The 14,763-nt window shown below is 41.9% G+C and overlaps 1 protein-coding gene across 1 annotated transcript in view; it reads left to right on the forward strand.

Annotated features, from left to right (window-relative positions):
* Positions 1-14,763, forward strand: part of nrxn2a (neurexin 2a) — a gene marked incomplete at both ends in the record, with an annotated part of 124,084 nt that overhangs the window by 23,277 nt on the left and 86,044 nt on the right. Inside the window, 5 exon segments of the mRNA XM_083686856.1 lie at positions 1,254-1,277; positions 3,448-3,609; positions 5,565-6,006; positions 6,978-7,361; positions 8,131-8,334. Coding sequence (XP_083542982.1) covers positions 1,254-1,277; positions 3,448-3,609; positions 5,565-6,006; positions 6,978-7,361; positions 8,131-8,334 — 1,216 coding nt within the window.

The raw sequence follows: 14,763 nt of genomic DNA on the forward strand, positions 1-14,763 counted from the left end.
CCTTTTGAAGAGGCAGTGTCATTATTTTGCCTCCAATTGTCAGGAACGTTTTCCCATCAAGGGTATCCAAGAGAGACCAGTTATAATGTCAGCTTGTGATTGAATTTGTCACTGCTTTGTTCATTTTCTCTCACAGGACTGAAAAGCAAAGATTAATGGAAAACAAACAGCTTAGTCAATTTACTTTATCATAACAGCATCTATACCATTTACCAGTTTTACTCTCAATTTGTCGGTCCCAAGCCAAAATTTAGTGACTCATAGCTCAAATGAAACATTCTTTAGGGAACATTTGGTAAACTGTTCCGTAGACATACTTTTTATTCAATTCTAGGTAACCAATTATTCATTCTTTTCAAGCGTTTTTACCTTCAAGATGATAAATGTGAATGCAGTGTGATTTTCCTTGCTTACATGTGTTGAGATGTAGATTACTGCTGTGGCCGACATCACTTTGAACTTAATGATTATTAATCAGCACGCCTCGACGAGAGGCTGAATACTATTTAACAACCTGGAACATGGTCAGTTATCTTCAATGAAAGCTACTGTAATGCATATTATTTATGCTGAACATTATTTAAGGAAAACATAAAGATTTCATACCTGTTATGTTGAACTGGGAACATGATGTGATATCTCACTCACACATTAAAATATAGAAATATATTAACTTTTATGTTTAGCTAATTCAGCTCCTTCTCACTTGGTTTCACTTGTGTACAGTAGAAAACCTTTTCTCACCAAAAACATACAGTGAAATCAATTGAGGCTTGACAAGCTGTCAACAGCTATTCTACTAACACTGGTCCTGCCTGCTTCCCCCTCCCTCTCCACATTAAGCCTGTCTAACCTGGCCATTTTATGTCTAACTGCTTTGCTAACTGTCTCAAATTATTTTGTGTACTAACATAAATCTTCAAAATTGCAAGACTATTTTTTTATTGCTGCCTTTTTTCTATTCTACATTTTTCAAGAGATTATATTGTGCCAAACATAATATGATATTTGTTTTAGTTCAATAATTACAATGGATGGAATTTATCCTCTTACTAACTAAGAGGTAGCATTTTAGTTTACGATATAAATATTAGACTAGGTTTGTATTTGCGTTATGGTATCAATTGGATTAATGCTTAGTTGATATTACCTTGCAAAGGAATATGTCTTCAAACTAAGCCTTTCATTCCCTTGGGATCTAGTATCCTTTGTTGAGTTTACCGTTTCCTTTCTCCTCCCCTTTCCTTATGAAGCACGCAGGCATTGGACATGCTATGGTAAACATTATATGACAGTTATCATTTGAATTGTGTAGTTTGGTTTTTGCCTGTTATTTTTCATAGTATCTCTTGCTTTTTTGCTTTTACTGTCTAGAATCAACAAAACACATGACAAAATTGGTATCGATTTCAAGGTGGTGTTCAATATGCTAAAATATTTCTAAATTCCACAAGTATCATTACTGTTTTTAGTTACTGATAATGATTTATTTGCCACCTGACAATTACTTGTCAGTCCTCGGTATCAGTATGAAGATATAATGAGCAATGTAAAATGAATAGAATAATTTTCAGCACATAATAACCAAATCTATTTTCATTGGTAATAAAAAAAAGAAATCAGATCTCCTCTTTTTGTTGGAAACTTTAAAGCATCGTTCCCCTCTCTCCCTCTAATCTCTGGGTTTTGCCACAGTACCTCTTCCCTGTAATACTGTATGGTTAGGTTGTTTTAAAAAAAAATGATTTAGGTTATTTTTGTTTTGTCTGTATTCACTCTGTTGCATGCCTCCACTAACATCCTCTGCACATTTCTCAAATGGGCTGAAATATACACTATTGGTGTTATTTCGCTTTTCAATTTGTTTATGATTTGAATGATTCATAATGTCATGATTAATGTGCATCACATCACATGATTATTGTGCATCTGCATAACCCAACACGGGTTAATCTTCTGAACAAACTAAACTAAACCACAACCAATGCGTACCTCATTAAAACCAAAATGATGAGGTTTGCCAAGTTCTGGCTATTTCAACTAAGAATGTGATAAATCCACAATTACGTACAATTACTTATACCTATTTGAATCAATCATTCTTTACTATTGTACTAACAACCATTTTTGTGTCTGACTCTTCGGTCCCTACTAACAGACCCCTTGAACCACTCACCCTACCCTGCATACGACTCACATTCTCATCATGACCCTTGTCCTAACCCTTAACCTGCTCCCAGAAGAGAAGCAATCCCAATGCCTTACAACTCACACTCATGCTTTCAGCCATGCATTTGATTCCTGCATACATTGCTCTACTCCTCTGATAGTCTCCTGTGACCTCACTAACATGAATATAGAGTTTGCACCCCCCTTGGGAGAGCTGGTGGAAAAAAGTATAAGCTCTCGTGGTTCGGTTTTCTAAGGCTGGATTCTTCTTCCTCTCTCTCTCTCTCTCTCTCTCTCTCTCTCTCTCTCTGTCTCTCAGGTTGGATTACTCATCCTCCTCTCTCTCTCTCTTTCACTCTTTCTCTCTCTGTCACACACACACACACACACACACACACACACACGCACACACACACGCACACACGCACAGACACGCGAACATATTCACACTGTCTCACCTATTCCCCTGTTCAACCATGCCCTCAATTTGAGCTACAGCCTTGCTATAACTCTGAACATCAACAACAGACATAAAAATGTGTTGCCCTATTATCAGGACAGTACACTGGGAAACAGGAAGCACCAATAAACGCTAGTCAGAACAGGGCAATGCCTCAGAGTACAGGGAGCAGGGCCTGGCTTGTCTCAGAGGCACAGTGGGAGTTGTGGTGTAGTACTGTATGATAGTGATCGTTTCAACCACCATGGTTGAGCCACATTGCTCTTCATCATGATGAAATTCTCTTTAAATATATATATATATATATATATATATATATATATATATATATATATATATATATTATAATAATGGAATGTCATTTTGATCATGAACTAACAGTACATTTAAAATGCTATAAAAGGCTATACAATCCAGTCCATGAAAATGATCCACTGAAGTCTTTTTTCTTTGTATTGATTTGAGATCAATTCCTGCATTGGCAATGGAATGGGTGCAGTGTCACAACCAGCAGAAATGATCATACCTTGCTTTGCTCACACCTCAATCCTACGTGTCTTTTGAGAATGTACAGTAAAATAGAGAGAGAGAGAGAGTAGTTTAGAATGGTGTTTTTACCTGTTAGATCCTACGTTTAAGCCGGTTTAACCAATGCTTAGTCTCGAGCGCAATAATCAAATCGGTGTGTTTTTTGTGTTTAATAAAAATGTTCCACACTCCCCCCTTTGTTTCCTTTCTGTTTGTTACTCTCTCCTTCCTTCTCTCCATCCCCCTCTCTCTCTCTCCCCTCTCTCTCTCTGTGGCCGCTGTCCACTCAGGTGACTATATCAGTGGATGGGATTCTGACCACGACAGGGTACACCCAGGAGGACTACACCATGCTGGGCTCTGATGACCTGTTTTACATCGGGGGGAGTCCCAACACGGCTGACCTGCCTGGCTCCCCGGTCAGCAACAACTTCATGGGCTGTCTGAAAGACGTGAGTCCTCCATCCTCCATTAATTCATTGTAATTTTTCATAAATAATACAATAAGATGCCACCTGTGTTTGAACACCAGCCTTGCTATTTAGTTTAGTTTACTTCGGGTTCCTTTGCCTTCTCTCTCTCTCTCTCTCTCTCTCCCTCTCTCTCTCTCTCTCTCTCTCTCTCTCTATCTATCTCTCTCTCCCTCTCTCTCTCTCTCCCCCCCTCTCTCTCTCCCTCTCTCTCTCTCTCTCTCCCTCTCTCCCCCCCTCTCTCTCTCACCCCCCCTCTCTCTCTCACTCACTCACTCTCATTCAATTTCTCCCTCTCACTCAGTCAGAGAATCTGTGTAATTAATACCATGCCAATGCTGGTGAAGCACAAGCTTTACCATCCTGACAGCCAATTTAGACATTGATCTCCTCTATGGATTCCTAGCTTGCACATCCCCCTCTCTGTCTCTGGCTAGTTGACCCATCCATGTATTAATCATGTCCACCTCTTCATTGATTGAGCCATACCTCGCAATGCCTTCGTTTCTCCAATGCTTTCTACAGGATTCCTAATAACTATATACTGATTGAGACTCCAGATTCCGAATACTGTGTAATGTAGCCTGATTGATGTTGGTGGACTATGTCAGCTCTGGGGTGGGTCTTTGGGAACTACAGAATGATAACATCTCTATGGCCATACCCCATGGGCAATTTATATTGTGTCACAGTTGTGCAACAGTCAAAAAACTAACCAAACTGACGTTGTACAACGGTCTTGAGAGAATTGTTTTTTAATGTTTTTTAAACGTCAAAATGCAACGCTGCAGCTCTGTAGCTTTTGCAATGTTGGACTGACATTTTTTTTATGATTGTTGGTCAGTCACATGTTGGTTGGAATTAACAGTTTATTAGATGTTGTGACACATGTGATGGTTATTTTTTCAACGTTGACTTAAGGTACATTTTCATCACACTTTGAGGATTAAGAAATCCTCAGTATATGCACTATTTGCATAGTTCACGTTACATGAATATTATAATTTTAATGTTGTATTTACATAAAAAGGCAATCTTTTAAAAAATATTATTTTCAACTGATGCTGACTGTGAACTGAAAACATTAAGAAAATGTTAATTTTCAACCCATGTGCAACCATGCAGCAACTTTAGATGATGAGCATCAAATGGCAACCATAAACCAACATGGTATGATGGTGTTACCACATTCTACTTTGCAACGTTTTAACGTTATCCCACATCGTCTCTCTATGGTTGGCACAAGACAGTGAATCAACATCCTTTTACATATGTTTCTGCAACCTTTGAATGTAGACATTGCTGCACCATACCATTTTCTGTCTTGACCAATATACACCAATACAACCAAAAAACAATGTTAATACAACATTGTTTTTTCTAAAATTGCCCATGGGGTATTTGAGGATACAAACTGATATATGGAGATTGGCATATTGAAATAGTCATCTGAAATTTAAATGAGTTTGGTCTTTACACCTGCAGTATGCTGAAGAAAATACATTTGCATTTTTCATAACGCTGGTTCAGTTTTTCATACTGTATTTTTGGATCTTCTCATGGGATTTTTGTGGCAATTACTGTCGGTAGTGCAGTGTGAAATCAAGCCGCCTAGTGTATTTTCAAAAAGAGAGACAGTAAAGTTCACACCCTAGAGCAGGGCGTCAGTCAGCCTTTGACGGCAAGTGCCGCTGGTGTGAAAATGAAAAACATGTTCAGCTTCACTTGCCTGCTGCCTCTGTCTGTACATGGAAATACTGCTCTTGGGACTGGGAACTCACTTTGTGATACGATACTGTGTATTCGATGTTGCTATTTTCTATATGCCAATAGATTACAATTTGTTGCTGCAGCTATGATGTTTTGAAGTGAGTACAGGATAGAAGGTGTCATCCTCCCAGCCACCCTCCCAGTGACAGTATTGCCCCTGTCCCTAGGTGGTCTATAAGAACAATGAGTTCAGGCTGGAGCTGTCCCGTCTGGCCGCTGAACGGGACCCCAAGGTCATTGTCCACGGTGACCTGACCTTTCACTGTGAGGACGTTGCAGCCCTGGAACCTATTACCTTCGACACGCCTGCCGCCTTCCTGGCTCTGCCCAAGTGGAACACCAAGAAGACAGGCTCCATCTCCTTTGACTTCCGGACCACGGAGGCCAGCGGCCTGTTGCTGTTCAGCCACGGCCGTCTGCAGGGACCCAGGAACCCCCAGGGTCCTGACCGCCAGCCCAGGGCAGACTACTTTGCCATGGAGCTCCTGGACGGCTTCCTGTATCTGCTCATGGACATGGGCTCTGGCAGCATCAAGATGAAAGCCAGCAACAAGAGGCTGAACGATGGGGAGTGGTGTCATGTGGATTTCCAGAGGGAAGGGCGCAAAGGTGAGGGAAAGTGCTTGTATGGGGTGTGGTAGAGGATGTAAGACCGGGGTGCCTGCTGTACTGTACCTCTGTTCCTACTGAGTCAACCCGGATAGATAGAGTTAAATTAGTTTTTTGTTTTTTAAAATCACATTTGCTGTATCCATACAACCCTCTCCCATAGGCTCATTCCTCCCATAGGCTCATTCTTGGTGTTTCTTCGTTGCAGTCAAAGATGCACACTTATCTAGTTTTAATTACAGTCTTTTTTTAGCTGCTATAATCTATGTATGACATTTAGAAAATTGCCTTAACCTATTTCACAAGTGGCCAATTATACTGTCACCCTCCTCATGTGGGGAAAATGCCTGCTCTCATTAGTAAAGTCCAGTGATTGGAGACCGTATTGCTCTGCCTGTTTAGAGGGAAATATGACAAAGATCTGACACAATCATCTTCATTTTTTTTTAATCAGTTTTAGAGTAACTACCCCCCCCCCACAAACATATACACAAATGCCTCTGTACAGAACTAGTTCCATCCAGACTATATTCAGTCAAATTAAATAATAATGCATGCCATTTAGCTTTTATCCAAAGCGACTTACATTGCAGTGAGTGCATACATTTTTCAGTATATATGGTCCCAGGGGGAATCAGACCCACAACCTAAGCATTGTTAGCACCATGCTCTACCGACTGAGCCATAGAGAACCATGAAGCAAAGGGGAGCAAAATTCCAAATCCAACATACACTCACTCTCACCCCTCGCCTTCCAACTCCACCACCCTCTTGTTCCTACTCACACAGGACACGTCTTCTCAAACACACATAAGGTGGTCCGCTGTGGCTTTACATGGCACTAACAACGCTTAGGTTGTGGGTTTGATTCCTACTGGGACCGTATATACTGACATGTATGCACTGCATATATTACACAAGACTGCTGTACCTTCATACCAGTTGACTCCCTCTTACCATCTCTCTCCCAGGCTTCATTTCTGTGAACAGCCGAAGTAGCCCCTTTTCTGCTAACGAAGGCAGTGAGATCTTGGACCTGGATGGGGACATGTACCTGGGGGGTCTACCTGATGAACGTGAGGGCCTCATCCTGCCCCCCGAAGTCTGGACGGCCCCCCTCAACCTGGGCTACGTGGGCTGCGTACGGGACCTCTTCATCGATGGACGGAGCCGTGACTTGCGGAGACTGGCGGAGGTCCAGAGTGCCTCTGGGGTCAGCAGCTTCTGCACCAGGGAAACCCACATTAGATGTGGCAGAGACACCTGTGGCAATGGCGGACATTGCCGCGAGGGCTGGAACCGCCACGTCTGTGACTGCACCGGCACTGGCTATCTGGGCCCCAGCTGTGAGAGCGGTGAGAGGGGCAAGGGGACGTGGGGGACATGGAATACTGCTCTGGTAGAAATGATCCCGCAAGGCTTTCAAAATAAGTTTTTAATGATATTTCATTGACAATAGAAAAAATATTTTTGATGTGAGTCATTCAAGGGGTAAATTGCCACTCTATTTGTGATTCACTAGTGAATTGCAACAGTGTGAGGAATAATTGGTGAATTGCCACTAGAGTCTATGAGTGATTCACCGGTAATATTGCGCTGCTTCATCAGTCTGAATCACTCATCTACCACACAGATCATTTTCACCCAGAGCAGCCCCATTGTGTGGCCATATTGGCTGATAACATTAAGAGGGGTATAAATGGAATCAACATATATGAGTGATGAATAAAATTCCATGAGAGAATGATGATTAGTCATCACATAACAGTGTCTTGTTACAGGCTTTTCCTGCCATCTAGTGTGGCTGCAGAAAACTGCAATCTCTGGGGAAGACATCCTGTATACTGTAGCACAATATAAAAGCGCTGTCAGATATTGTTCAACAAAGAGCATCTGAGATATCCGTGGAAATAAAATCCTCTTACCTTGACAATATATTGAATTCGGAAACATACACATAGGTATTGAGCTTTGCAGCAGGTTATCTTCTATGTGAACATTGTGTTTGTTAAGGCTGCCTCCCTCCCTCCCTCCCTCCCCTCTCCTCCCTCCCTTCCTCCCTCCCTCCCTCTCCTCCCTCCCTTCCTCCCTCCCTCCCTCCCTCCCTGTCCTTGGTGCCCTCAGAGGCTACTGTGCTGAGCTACGATGGCAGCATGTACCTGAAGGTGACGTTGCCGGGGATCCTGCACACTGAGGCTGAGGACGTGGCGCTGCGCTTCATGTCCCAGAGGGCCTTTGGGCTGCTGGTGGCCACCACCTCCCAGGAGTCAGCCGACACCCTACGCCTGGAGCTGGATGGAGGCAGGGTCAAACTTACCGTCAACCTGGGTAATACTGACGCTAACGCCAGGCTAGGCCTCTGTCCTCACCGGGCAGGACACTAGACTCAGTTAGAGTACTCATAGGAGAGGTCTTGTCCAATGTCCCCCCTCTTCCCAACATATACATCTATATCTCTCGATATCACCTCTGTGCTTCTTTCTCTCTCTCTCTCTTCTCTCTCTCTCTCTTCTCTCTCTCTCTCTCTCTCTCTCTCTCTCTCTCTCTTCTCTCTCTCTCTCTCTCTCTCTCTCTCTCTCTTCTCTCTCTCTCTCTCTCTCTCTCTCTCTCTCTCTCTATATATATATATATATATATATATATATATATATATATCTCACTCTCACTCTCTCTCACACTCTCACTCTCACTCTCAATCTCACTCTCACTCTCTCTCTCTTTCTCTCTCTGTCTCTTTTTCTCCCTCTCTCTGATCCATCCTGTGGCCAGGCTCCTAGCTGATCCATCCCAGTCCTTTCAGCCCTTCAACGGCTTGTGTGTCTGCAGCCCTAGGAGCAGACAGCCAGAGAGACCAGCTCACTTACAAGACCTGTCATCATCACAGAAACACTGACGTCTTTTTTACAAACGACCACTAAACATTTGCTCTATGTGTGCTCTTCAGGGCCTTTCTAGAGTGCCATTCACCTGTGAGGTCCATTAGTGCTCTCTCTCCCAATGCTGTCCTGGCTCCTAACTGCAGGGAGAATGGCGGAGAGCTGATGGGGGAGCAGTAATGGGGACTGACAGAGTTGTCAGCATGAGGTGGTAGTCCACTTCATACACACACCCCGTCCTAATAGGCAGTGAGTCTGGTCCCTGGCTGTTTGTATCCACTGCTCTGTGATGGTTGACAGCTCAAAAGCACACCTCAGCCACAGAAGTGTACAGTACACAGTGCTTCATTCTTGCCAAAAGACTATAAGATATATTATATGTTGTAGCATCTTTTGGATATAATAGGAAATAATGAAAAGGTACTGTACTGTATGTTTTCTGCTTATTCAGAGAGAGCGCAATGTGTTGAGAACTTAATCATAGTGTTCTACAGCATTGCTGCCCTTTTACCTATAAGAGTGGAAAGGCTTTAGTGTGGCTGTGTGTGTGCAAATCGCCCCTTTTCTCTGTATTCTACCATACTTCCCAGTCCCACAAGATTATACAGATATCATAGCACAGTCGTTCCAAGTGAACCATCCACTTCATATGCATTGGATGTACTGTAGAGGTATATCACAGCTGTATAAAGACGTCGCTTAATACACACTACAAAACACACAAAACAAAATCAATATACAGATACACAGACTCGATATATGTCTAGGTCCTACAACGTTTGAAAGAGAATTCAGAATCTAGACTTGTGTCAGTTGGAATGCAGCATCAGACAGAGATGACGGTTGTCATACCTCAGCTCTTGTGGGAGTGGGTGTGTTATGGTTGCTACGGAAACGAAAAGGGCGGTTTCGGCTCTTGAGCTTGTCCCCGGATGGTGGCCTCTGAAAACAACTTGGCTGTCTGCAGAATGTACCTTGAAGGATGTGAAATGTTTTTGTTTGTTCTCTTCTTCTCTTTTCTTTTTCTTTTTACTGTTTCATTTTCTTTTGATCTCACCATCTCGCTCTCTCTCTCACCAGATTGTATCAGGATAGACTGTAACCTCAGTAAGTGACTCCTATGATTATTTACTGTGATTAAGAAAAGCTATACCTTATTGTATCCTATACTGTACCTCATGATCTGTTGATGTATGTGACATGATACTGCATCTTCTCTACCACACATGCTCTCTCCTTGCATTTCTCCATCTCCCAAATTGATGTAAGTGCAACGCATTTGTCTATATGCGAGGTCTTCTCAAGTATCTTTCCTCTCAGGAACCTGTGTGTGTGTGTGTGTGTGTGTGTGTGTGTGCGTGTGTGTGTGTGTGTGTGTGTGTGTGTGTGTGTGTGGGTGCGTGTGCGTGCGTGCGTGCGTGCGTGCGTGCTTGTGTGTCTTAACAGCTGCCTTTTACATTATTCCTTCAAGTACAAGGTTGACCTATTTACTCAAAACGAATGTCAGAATACTGTAATACTGTACTTTACAATAGAAACATATCATATGTTAAACTTCATTGGCACTAAATGCTCCTAAAAGAGCGAACAGTGGTAAATAGGTCCTCTGTGGCTCAGTCGGTAGAGCATGGCGCTAACAACGCTTAGGTCGGGGGTTCGATTCCCGCTGGGACCATATATACTGAAATGTATACACTCACTGCAATGTAAGTTGCTTTGGGTAAAAGTGTCAGCTAAATGGCATATAATAATAATTATTAATAAATAGCTCTCTGCGACTCACACCAGTTATGTTCTGTACCACCAGATGGCAATATACCACCATGTTATCGGGCCAACATTATGCCATGCATTATGACGGATCTGGCCCTGGGGACCCATGGGAAATGTTGTCTGTTTACAACTGATTTTATTGTGTACATCTGTACATCTGCAAACATGATTTCAAACCAATTCAAGGACCAATTATGTCTGCTTAGCTACGCACATTGTTCGGTACAAGGAAATAGGCTGCATCTTTGTGCACTTCTGTTCACCCTGTACCCTTAGAATGCTCTGTATTCAGTAACACTCGTATGCTAAGAGGGCCTGTTGTGATCTACTGTACAAAACAACCACACACAGGCGAGACGTGTGTGTGTACAAAGTGATACAGTTTATTTTCATGTTTACCTTAAATAGCAGACTCTCTTGCAGAGTTGTCCTGTACATTTTGATGGATTGAAGATTAATGGCAAAAGTAAAATTGTAATTGACTTTTAAACAGACAGAATTAGCCAGTAGTTAAACTAAATGATACTCAATTAGGGCCCTGTACCATCTGGGACTGTCTCTGTTTTGTCATTCCTCGCCATGCATTTTAAATAGCCACGTCCTTGAACCAGTCTGAAGCACTGTTTTACTACACAACTGCAGGTAGACCTGCGAGGAGACGTGCATAGAGAATAAAATGAAATGCATTTCACAAAAACTAAGAGCACGACAGTTTCAGCTGAAGTGTCTAGTCGGGTGTTGTCCATGGTCCTGAGCAGAACAATGAGCTGCAGAACATTAAGCTAGACTTATCTGCTATTTACTGTTAGCCACAGATTACTTTAGCCACAATGATTATGATCAGATATACAACACTGAACATGTTTACTGCAGTCATTAGTCTGTATATTGAATATTAATGTGCTAAGTAAGTAGTATCTCATTAGTATAACGTTACAGCTAAAAACAAGACATTTGTTTTACAAAATAATGTAATAACCATGCTTTCATTATCATGCGTGGTTTGGAGGTTCAAAGTCTCAACTCACTCATTAAGGAGTTATATAATCACCATGCCTTTGAGGTTCGCCTTATTAAAAAAACATATGGATGCCATCCTGCTCTAAATATGGATCACCAGACCGAATAAAGGGCACCTCTAAAGCTGCTGTAGTCTTCTTTCCCAGCCTCGACAACAACTGGCTAGTGAGGCCACAGTACTTAAAGGGGCAATCTGGGATTGGTGCTGTACATCCATTTTGGGATTGTTTTGAATTATGAAAGCCATTGATTCTTGAAGAATATGACTTCTAAATGCTTCCTTACGGTAGCTTAGTTCAACTGTCTTCCCCCATCAGAATCCAGATAAGTGTATCCAAGTGGATGTGGCACCTTTCTCACTCTTTCTCAGGAGATGTGTGAAGGTGTGAATGAAGCAAGGTGTTTATTCATAAACTTTTTACTGTGACACCCTGGTTGACTCTGCTGTATCCCTGTAGCGCACAGGGAGGGCTTTTCTCTTGGTGCTATCACCTTCTGTGACCAAAGAGAACAATTAAACATTTAAAAAAAAAAAATGTAATAATGTAATAATGTAATGGATGTAATAATAATAGTAATTAAATCTTCCTTCTTCTAGCATTGTGAATAGCCCCTGGTCCTAGCATAGATTACTTTTTCTTATGATGACTGATGGATAGATGATTCACTTACTTAGACAAATGTATTTGTTGCAAGTCGCTTTGGATAAAGGCGTCTGCTAAATGTAAATGTAAATGTTATTTGGGCGCCATTAGGCTACTATCATATCAACTCTATTGATATAAGATGCCTTTACTTCAAATACAAATGTTACCAGTAGGCTAAGTAGTCGGCAAATATTTGGGGATTCAATTATGCTGCGTAACAGACTTCACTCACAAAATAGTCTTCCCAAAATGCATTAGGCTACACTCCTACAGCTGCATTCATAGCCAGATTGAAAAGTTACCGGAACGTGTAGTGCTTATTTGATTCATTATCAGTCTTGCTACTTACAGCTTTGCATAGATTTTTCAAGACATTATTCCCAAATTAGTTAGGCTATAGTCCTGTGGCTATAGTCCTCCTAGCTCTCCACATTGCACCCTATGATGACGTTTTAAATGAAGAATTGGCGTCACCTCGAAATTGTCAAAAAAGCATGTGACCTACGAACGGACAGAGACCGAATCATAGTCCCCTCCCCGATTTCATTGGTGGCACTGAATACAGTACTCTTGGACATCTAGAGTACTATTGTATTGAGTTGGGAACAACTCTCAAAAGCAAGACAGGCACAAACTATTTGTATAGTGACGTTCAATGCCACAAGAATGAGCTGTATGCATTTCCCCTTTAATTTGAACACTCATACACGCATTTAAGCTACTAAGGAATCCAACTGTACATAACTTAAACTTTGGTGTAAACAATCCATTGATATCAATATGATTTTTACATGAAAATTCAAGTTGACGTACTGTACTGTATGTGCATCTTAAATTATTATTTGGTTTAAAAGAGAATCTAAACATTAAGGAAAGCCAGCCTTAAGGTCCAGAATAAACAGTGTCAGTCTTTATGGATATGTACTGATTTATAATACTTTGTGATTAGCTCATACCAGAACTCTTCTTTTTCAGCCCATCTCTTTAACAGTATTAGCATCACCTGCCTGCTGACGTTTCTAACTCTTGTGCTTTTTCCTTGTGGAGCTGCTCCGCTGAACCAGAGAGTAGGGGTTTGAGTAGAGACTCTGTAATGAGAAAGCAGGGCCATCTACCTCTGAGACCGGCAGTGCTTTAACACAGTTCACTTCAGATGAACAGTTCCATCTCCTCAACCCAGACAGTGTTATTCTGTTCCTCCACCTGCTTAGTAGACTTGTGCAGTGATGTAGTGGATACACATGGGTTTGGACGAACATGAACCCCAACTCAGTGAGAAGCCAGACCAGGAATAGGGATTCATAAACAGGGCTGGAGGTTAGTTGTGATGATAAACAACATTCTGTTTATGTGCTCTTAAAATACTACAATGTTTAAACAAAAATCCTTGCAGCCAAGACACTGAATTGTTCCAAGTAGTGTTTGTGGTACTGATCCCAAAAAAGAGCCACTGTATAAATATCCACAGGGGAAGCACACCCAGATAGCAGCTGTATGCATGCTTAATATATTCAATGTTATTGTCAGAGCCAGCACAAAATACCTGACGTCTCAAAACACAACAACAAGGTTTACAAGGTTGTTACAAGGTATCACTTTGGAAAATAAACTAAGATTCATTGTCATTCAAAAATGATGTAGTAAACTTGTTTGATGTATTGAGAGTGTACATTTGATGTTGGAAGATCAGTATGTACAGCGGTGTAGTATTTACATATGCACATGATCAATATTCAGCAGGTAAGCGTATATCATGTTGCACCCTGAAGAGACACTTGTTATGCGGTACAGCTGCAGAAACCACCGATCTCCCTTTCCCAGAGGGAGAAACAGTGGAGTGTTTGGAAAACCAATTGATGTCATCAGCTGTAACTTCCCAGCCAGTGTCCTCTCTGTGTCCCCTGTGATTTTTATACACCCTGAGCTCAATTAGACAGACAAACCCCTGGAGGCGCGGCCGGCTTAGGCATGGCCAATTAGCTTCCCGAGCGATGTCAGAACTCCTTTGAACCGCCGTGTCGGCCTGTTGCTGAGACGCTGATCGGGGGTGACGGTGCTGCAGCAGCAAGCTTCCGCATTGTGACCTATTTTGAAACCAAATCTTGAGTGCTGCTGGAAAAAGGAGCTGAGGGTTGTGTAGAAATCCTGGAGCTGTGAAGCTGTATCTAACTAGCCAAGCCTCTGGATACTAGTCATTGTGTTTATAATAGCTAAGGGGTTTAGATACACAAAATCCCTTAAATTAATATTCTTCGCTTGTGATTAGAAACAATACACAGTACAATTGTCTCACAAGAACTGTCAACTCTGAACGTGATGTTGTTTTAGAAACCTTCCAGCCTGCAGGTCTTGTTCGAGATAAGAGGGTACCCCAAGTCTTTCCTAAGTAATTCTTTATGCTGCCTTCCCTGAAATGTCATACATCGGTTGCAGATGTGTGT

Source organism: Argentina silus (assembly GCF_951799395.1).
Source record: "Argentina silus genome assembly, chromosome: 2".
NCBI lineage: Eukaryota > Metazoa > Chordata > Actinopteri > Argentiniformes > Argentinidae > Argentina > Argentina silus.